At 45.1% G+C, this 8507-nt stretch overlaps 1 protein-coding gene across 1 annotated transcript; it reads right to left on the reverse strand.

The window, feature by feature from the left end:
• Positions 1-707: 707 nt before the first annotated feature.
• Positions 708-7619, reverse strand: LOC125522425 (uncharacterized). The gene is made up of 6 exons (XM_048687490.2): positions 5804-7619; positions 5164-5597; positions 3033-3194; positions 2183-2258; positions 1439-1597; positions 708-1145 (listed from the first exon to the last, which is right to left on the reverse strand). Exons 1-6 carry the CDS (start codon positions 7592-7594, stop codon positions 1053-1055), a joined length of 2715 nt encoding a protein of 904 aa, XP_048543447.2. The 5' UTR covers positions 7595-7619; the 3' UTR covers positions 708-1052.
• Between the last annotated feature and the right edge of the window lie 888 nt (positions 7620-8507).

The raw sequence follows: 8507 nt of genomic DNA on the forward strand, positions 1-8507 counted from the left end.
AACGAAAATATGGAAATCCTATGCACAAACTGTATCAACTCGGTGTTGTACCAGATCTTTTGCACATGCCGCCCAAGTCATAGTGGGCGGCATAGTAGGTAAAACACTAAAGTCCGAGCTACTCACTCATCTAAAACCTATATATATAGTGGCGGAACCATCCATTGAAATGGACATGAGGGGACACAAAAGTGACATTATTTGAGTGAGGAGCACAGCACAAAGATGCATGATATCAAAATAGTAACGAGACGTGATCTATAGGAATAGGATGCATCAGAAATTTGTATGGAAATTCTGCATCACTAGCTCGTACATTTGTGTATTGCTAGTCGACTTGAATTTACTTCCATCAATTGCACAATCTCACTTCTTGCATTGTCACCACTTCTAGCCAGATGGTCATCATATGGATCTCCTAGACGAAGGCCGTGTGAGCATCAATGCACGATGTCTATTGGGGAGAAATTGTCATGGCATGGACGGTGTAGGAGAAATACCCCTGTATATAGGCCACGCCTTCTATTTTCGTGTGCACAATTTCATTGGTCAACTGTGTGCACAGTATACCACATTGCGCACAGGCCCATTTGCAATGTGTGCAGTATAACAAAATTGATGGTTTCAGATGTAAACATAAGATCACATCATATAGGATAAGCTGCATAACCAACATGCATATAACAAAATTCCAGACAACATCCATATGTGTGACAAAGTTCAAAGCCAAAATGACACTTCCATCATGAATCATATGATCAGTTATGCACCTAATAGCCAAAATAACACTTCCATCATGAATCATATAACAAAGTTCTAGACGCATCACCTAATAGCCAAAATAACACTTCCATCATGAATCATATAACAAAGTTCTAGACGCATCCATATGATCAGTGTCATGCACCTAATAGCAAAATGCTACTATAAATCTAACTGAAAAAGTTCTAGATATCTAGCTGGTATCATCAGCAAGGTAGGTTCTAGAAGAGTTTCCCAGCCCAAGCTGGACCGCTGAGTGGTCAGGCAAATGTAGAATCATTCTGGGGTGACTAATAACCACCCAATTGCTCCAGTATGCTCCCTTCTATCCCAATTATTTTAACCAATGAGTTCGAGTGGCCCTTGAGGAAAATATCCGTGATCTGCAATCAAATGATTCACACACTGAGTATGGTCCCACGAAATGAAGTCTCAAACAACTGATGCTATCAAACAGCTATGAATTATAGAAGTTCATGATGTTGCTCTCTACAAAGCTGTTTTCATGAGAAGAATGGGCCAGCAAAAATGTCTCACATTATATGTTGATAACTACTCCCTCTGTAAAGAATTATTAGAGCGTTTAGATCACAGATCAGTTAAGTAGTGATCTCTAAACGCTCTTAAATTACTTTATAGAGGGAGTAATACTTCATACATACGCCTATCAGCATACCTGGGTACACCCAAATAGCTTGAGAGTTCTCAACGATGAGCAACTGTCAACAATCAGCCCCAAAGCTTCATTGGTCAGACCACGGCAGAAGGAAACATCCAGAACCTCCAAGCGTACGGAGCACTTGAGAGCAATCGACCGTGCAGTAAGGTTTCCAGCCTAAAGTAAGAGCAATAAATTATATAGATTAAAATGTGCATAAAAGTTGGTCACATACGAAACAACCAAGAAGCATCGCAAAAATACAGTGAAACAAAGTAGACAGTAACAGTACAGTAAATGTGAGGCCAAAGGCAAGATGCATTTTCTGTTCCACATCAGTATTAGATCTAAACAAGGCGGAGGCCTCAGGGATTGGTGTCCTCTGTGTAAGGGGGTTCTATGTTCCATGATATAGGAGTTTGATGTTTGTCAGAACAGTTTGCATGACTTATGTATGTGTTGTATACTCTTATATGTCAGCATGCGCGAGTTGGAGTATAATGTGAAAGTGTGTTTGCTCAATAGAGGATTAGTACTACAACTTATAAAATATCTATTGTCTATTTATTTCATGACTACCTTGAAATTTTATGGATCATCAAACATAGATTTTAATAACAGTGCACCAGCTAGCATAATCTTATTTCAAGTACGATGTCATGGATACAGGTGCATACACTAGATGATAGAGTTATGATTTGAAGGTTTCATATCAATGAGAAACACACATCCGAGCAGACAAAAGGAGCATGGACAAAGTACCTTCTCAATGTTGTTTAGGCTCAACTCAGTTAGACATCCTCCAGATTCTTCCAAAAACTGAGACAGTGCTTCATCACTGCAAAATTGATTAGGTTCATTGCAGCATGAGGAAGATTTTTTGCACGATATCATTTACACAAAAATCATGTGCAGATCAATACAAAAGAAGACTACGAAAAACAATATATTCATAAACTGAAGCATCATAAAAATGGAAACCATGTTAAATATTCATAAGTGTTAAGCTGTGCTGATGCATTGGTTGAGACAGCAAAAATCCCAGGAGAATAATAATGTGTGAATATGAAATGGTCAGGGGATGGTATCTTGTACACATAACTAAAGTATGAATCCTTTTCTTCTGGTTTGAATGTCGAGAACTTTTGGGAAACAGGAAACCAGTCAAGAGTCCTAGTGGTGTGTTTGCTTTTCTTATCTCTTTGAATTTTACATTTTGGTGTTTCCAACATCCTAATCCTAAAATAAAAAGTAGCAATGTAATCTATTGAAACAGGCCATCATGACCACCAAACAGGTTGCCTACACATGCCATCCAGCAGCACATAAGACCTTGACAAGTAGTGGAGTAAGAATCATGAATTCACTTCTCAAATCAGTTGACGTCATTAAAAACACTCATTAAAGTCAGACCAAACCATATTGGCACTTCTACAAATCTACAAATAACCCCATGTGTAAATTAGCTTACTGAAAATCATTGATAGATTGCTAATTGAAAGGGAAAGCTAGTTCATATTCAATTATTATATACACCACAAAATTTTGAGAGCCTTCATATGCAAAATTTCAGCAGATATAAACATGAATATGAATGGAAAAATGGGAATACCTGAATGTATTCTTTTGAAGCTTTAATTTCTTTATAAAACGACAGCCATCACGAAGATGTCTCGTTGCTGAGTCACGCAACCTACTCAAGTTTCGTATATCTAAAGATGATAACTGGGGGCAGTTCACCCCAATAGTCTTAATGGAGGATGAGGTCAGTTTCCTGCAAATTAGACAGCGCAATGACAAAAAAAAAGTCAGAATGTACCCTCATATCACTTCTCTTTATATGCATAATAAACATGTCATAGTTAACTTAAAAAACCTGCAACAACAACAACAACAACAAAGCCTTTAGTCCCAAACAAGTTGGGGTAGGCTAGAGGTGAAACCCATAAGATCTCGGAACCAACTCATGGCTCTGGCACATGGATAGCAAGCTTCCACGCACCCCTGTCCATAGCTAGCTCTTTGGTGATACTCCAATCCTTCAGGTCTCTCTTAACGGACTCCTCCCATGTCAAATTCGGTCTACCCCGCCCTCTCTTGACATTCTCCGCACGCTTTAGCCGTCCGCTATGCACTGGAGCTTCTGGAGGCCTGCGCTGAATATGCCCAAACCATCTCAGACGATGTTGGACAAGCTTCTCCTCAATTGGTGCTACCCCAACTCTATCTCATATATCATCATTCCGGACTCAATCCTTCCTCGTGTGGCCACAAATCCATCTCAACATACGCATCTCCGCCACACCTAACTGTTGAACATGTCGCCTTTTAGTCGGCCAACACTCCGCGCCATACAACATTGCGGATCAAACCGCCGGCCTGTAGAACTTGCCTTTTAGCTTTTGTGGCACTCTCTTGTCACAGAGAATGCCAGAAGCTTGGCGCCACTTCATCCATCCGGCTTTGATTCGATGGTTCACATCTTCATCAATACCCCCATCCTCCTGCAACATTGACCCCAAATACCGAAAGGTGTCCTTCCGAGGTACCACCTGGCCATCAAGGCTAACCTCCTCCTCCTCACACCTAGTAGTACTGAAAGCGCACATCATGTACTCGGTTTTAGTTCTACTAAGCCTAAACCCTTTCGATTCCAAGGTTTGTCTCCATAACTCTAACTTCCTATTTACCCCCGTCCGACTATCGTCAACTAGCACCACATCATCCGCAAAGAGCATACACCATGGGATATCTCCTTGTATATCCCTTGTGACCTCATCCATCACCAATGCAAAAAGATAAGGGCTCAAAGCTGACCCCTGATGCAGTCCTATCTTAATCGGGAAGTCATCGGTGTCGACATCACTTGTTCGAACACTTGTCACAACATTATCGTACATGTCCTTGATGAGGGTAATGTACTTTGCTGGGACTTTGTGTTTCTCCAAGGCCCACCACATAACTTAAAAAACCTGACTCGTCATAATTACTGGTAAGTGGACACATTATGGTTGCAAGCGACCATGAAGGACACGATTGGTTAGCATATAGCACAGGGGGCTCCTTAACTTACTCCACAATATAGGATATAGATATGCAATATTATTTAGATAGATAGGGGAGGCATTTAAACAGGAAAGAGATCGGATTGGGTTTTGCAAGATTAGAGTTAGGAGGGTCAATGAACAAGAGAATAGTTATCAATCAAGAAAAAAGAATTTTAGCAATCCATTTATGCCATTGTTCATCCTCTCTAACCTACTACACAATCCCCTACAGGTCCAGCCATCTTTGCGGCAGTAGAAACCTAGTTTGTTCCAGAAGAATATTATAATCTCCTCCTGGATATGAAGAACAAAGGCGCAAATGACCAGTGACTCCATCTATAACTGAATTAATACTAAGGATCTAATCTGAAAGACAAGATGAAAGTAAGGTACCAATGCCATTAGTAGCATGGAAAATCATGCTGCACTTTCAGCTTCTGTCTCATATCATGGAAAATCTATGATATGACCAGTGATGTTTGATAGTTTTCATAACAAAATATATTATAACAGGCTTCCTAATTCAGTAACAACTTTCAACTAATGACTTCAGTTATAGAATGAAATTCTACGGAAAAAATGCTCCTGCATTGAAGTAAAAGGCAAATAGGTAAAGTAGAAAACTGTAATCTTCTAAGAGAACTACAAGATATAATATACACTGAAGAAACTACAGCTGTAAGTAGGGATACTTACAGGCAACCAGCAAACGCTAACTCCCTTATATTAGGGCCATGTATAGGAATGAGCTCATTCACAAACTTGTCACAGACAGACTGTATGCCAGACATTGATAAAACCTCCAGTTGTTTAATTTTCTTTAGAGCAGGAAGAATCATCATGGCATCCACATTTAGGCAGTCATTAATATATAGTTCTCTCAATACAGATTGCAGCCTATTAGCAAGATTCTCAATTCCAGTTGATGTGAGAAGAGAACACTCGCTTAAATTTAGCGAACTCAGAGAAGGTGCTGCTGAGATGAGTTTGTCTAACCCATTATCAGAAAGACGGTAATTTCCCATCAGAGATATTTTTCTTAATAATGGCATGCAATTTGGAACCTTTGCCAAGGTAGTAGGCAAAATATAGTCAGGCATGCATCGCCCAGATAAGTCAAGCTGCAGAACCTTCACAAAAGGAAAGAAAAGAAAAGAGAAAATAAGTCCTTGAAAGATGACTTGCCCAAAAACAGGGCAGCAAAGTCTGCTGGTCAAACACTCATAATCAACAGAAGCAATGATATCTTAGTTTCTCAATAACAAACTCATATGTTCAGCGAAAGCAGTAGATGATGTGATCATGAAACATGAATTGCATAAGTGAAAAGCAGTACCTCTAAGGATTCAGTCATGCATTTACCAAAAACAGCCTCAAAGTCATCCTCATTCAACCAGGAACACTCCCTAAGCTGCAGTGCCACAGGATTGTCACACAAGATTTCAGTAAGAAGATGGGTATTCATCTTCCTAGAACGGCACAGTTCCGTGAGAAGTTTATGTTTTAGGTCCTCAGGTATGCCTCCAAGTGATTCAATACCTTCAGCATGGCTTGCAAGAGTTTGCATGCATAAGCTTGCAAGTGATGGGACAGGTCGCAGCGGAGCTTTCTTGTTTTTCAAAGGTGTCCACAGAATGACATTATCAGCATCATTAGCTAGTTTAGACGACGGACCCAACTCCCTGGCTCTCAATTTGGCATCTCTATCATCCATGATCCTCAATGCAGTAGAATATGGACCTGGCCAATCCTGAGCATCAGCCGCAGGCTCTAACTCTTCTTCATCATCTTCATCACTATGTACATCTTCATCTGCTTTGAAGAATGCAAATTTTGGTGCCAGCTTAATAGCTCTCTCTCTTGCCGCTTGCCTCCAAAGCGGCTCCACATCAGCATCAGCTGCTCCTGAGACGCTCTGATTCTCCTCTAAAACCACAGGTTGCCAATCCATCTCATCATCACTTAACTTCTGGGGCAATAAAACCTCTTCCACAACCATCTTCCCCTTTCCTTTATCATCACGACTGAACTTCCTGGTCCTGGTACCAGATGGAATACCCACACTGACAGCAGCACCAGAATCGTTGTTCCCAAGAACCAGCTTTGTGTTTCCTTCACCTATATTTCCAGACTCATGCCTGAGAACCTCCTCACTGAAATCCATATCCGCAGCTGCCTTCTCTGCCGAATCATGCATGAGCATAGACTCCTCACTGAAGAGCTGTTCATTCCTGTCATTAACTTGTCCAATTCCCCCTCTACGAGTCCTCACAGAACCACCACTCCCCTGGCTGGTCATATGCGAACCCATAGCCACCACATTCGGTTCAGTCAGGTTAAAAGGAGCAAACAAGTTTGCCGGTACCTTCATGCCATGATCCCCCGGCAGCACAAAATCCTCCCTGTCGCTCTCCGAATCAGGCACGTAATCGGCCGCCGGTCCGGCCATCGTGCTCGCACTCCCTTTCACCGGCAGCACAAAGTCATCATCGCTGTCGCTCTCTGAATCAGCCACGTAGTCGGCCAGCCGAGCCGACACGCCCTTGCGCCGCTTCGCCGTGCCCTCGGCGTCCTGGTGCAGCATTTCGTCGTGCACCTTGTCTCCAGACCCGGACCCTCCTCCATCCGGTCCGAGCGCCATCTCTGCGTGAACGTCTGGCTCCACGGGCCGCTTCCCGAGCCGAGACCCTGACCGCAAGCTCCTGCGCGTCCCCTGAGCACTGGAGCCGCCGCCGCTGCCGCCCGAAGCCATAGCCTCGTCGCCGCCGCCGCCATCGCTCCCCGACTCCCCAGCCTCCAGGGAAGCAGCCGCAGCAACGGCGGAAGCACGAGGCCTCCCCCTCCTCCTCCCGCGAGCGCCCGACGAAGCGGCGTCCCGGTCGGAGGAGGCCGCCGCGGGGGTGCCCGGGCTGGCGGCGCCGGCCAGGCGCAGGCTGCGGCGGGGCGCCTCGACGGCGGGGGACTTGAGGGACCCGTCGTCGGCGGCGGGGGAGCCGAGGCCGAGGGAGACGGAGGTGGACGGGGAGGGCGCCGGCGTGCTCAGCAGGCCGTCCATCGCCGCCGGCGGCGAGTGCGGGGCGGGGGCGGGCGCGATGGCGGCCCTGGCGCGCGCGGGCCGGCGGCGCATCGGGTGGGTGGGGTGGAGGTGGGGGTGGATTGGGTGGGAGGGGAGGCGGGAGGCGGAGGTATATGGGAGGGGAAGGGGAAGGGGGGAGGCTTGCCGAGGAAGGAGGCGGCGGGGATTCGGCGGAGGTTTTTTAATAGGCTTCCTTCCCGCGCGATGGAGGAGGGGAGCGGGGCGGGCGGGCGGCGGTTGGGTTGGGTCGTGGGACGGACGGAGCGAGGCCCGATGCGGCGCTGGGCATTGGTTCGTGGGGTGCGGTGGGCTCGGCGCAAACCAACCGTACGCGCGGCGCGTGGGTCGTGTCGTGCGTGCGTGCGTGCGTGCTGGGCTTCCGTGCGGTTCATGTGCCCGTTCGTTGTGGGGGCAAGTGCCGTGCGGTTCAACTACGTGTTCCATGTTGCTAAAAAACTGTACGTGTTTACAGCGTCAGCTACAGGAGCAACTATTGCGTAATAAAGCTTTATGCTTGCTCTCACAAAAAAATAAGCTGTACGTGTTTATGTTCAAAAAAAAACTGCACGCGTTCCGTTCCGTTCCGTTCATCTCAGTCGGAACAAAAAAAAGATGTCACAATAAAACGCCACGCACACGGAGTTTATAAAAGATTGAGAAATGGAGGTCTGGAGGAAACGCCACGCACACGATGTTATTATTATTTTATAAAACCAAAAGCCACACACACACGCGAGAGGTATAAGAAAACGGAAATAAACCTTGTCATAAAGGCATCTCCAACACTGGCCCGTAAATTTGTTCCTGCATCCGTCTGCGAACAGGGGACCAATCCGCGGACAAGAATATGGGAGGCGACCATCCAAAGCTATCCACATACAGTGGTGGAGGACAATTTTTTTTCTTTGTGGTGTGAAGCAGAAAAAGATATAATGCAAGACCAAGATAATCCATACACACTAAA

The sequence above is a fragment of the Triticum urartu genome, chromosome 7A (genome assembly GCF_056163025.1).
Source record: "Triticum urartu cultivar PI428250 chromosome 7A, HENAU_Tu73, whole genome shotgun sequence".
NCBI classification, from domain to species: Eukaryota; Viridiplantae; Streptophyta; class Magnoliopsida; order Poales; family Poaceae; genus Triticum; species Triticum urartu.

Bases quoted from the DNA above. Each gene is read 5' to 3' on its own strand.
- LOC125522425 (XM_048687490.2), bottom strand. From the start codon at position 7,594: ATGCGCCGCCGGCCCGCGCGCGCCAGGGCCGCCATCGCGCCCGCCCCC. The intron at 5,598-5,803 runs GTACTGCTTTTC...CCTTTTGTGAAG, and splicing joins GCATGACTGAATCCTTAGAG to GTTCTGCAGCTTGACTTATC. The intron at 2,259-3,032 runs GTATTCCCATTT...TCAATTTTGCAG, and splicing joins CTTCAAAAGAATACATTCAG to TGATGAAGCACTGTCTCAGT.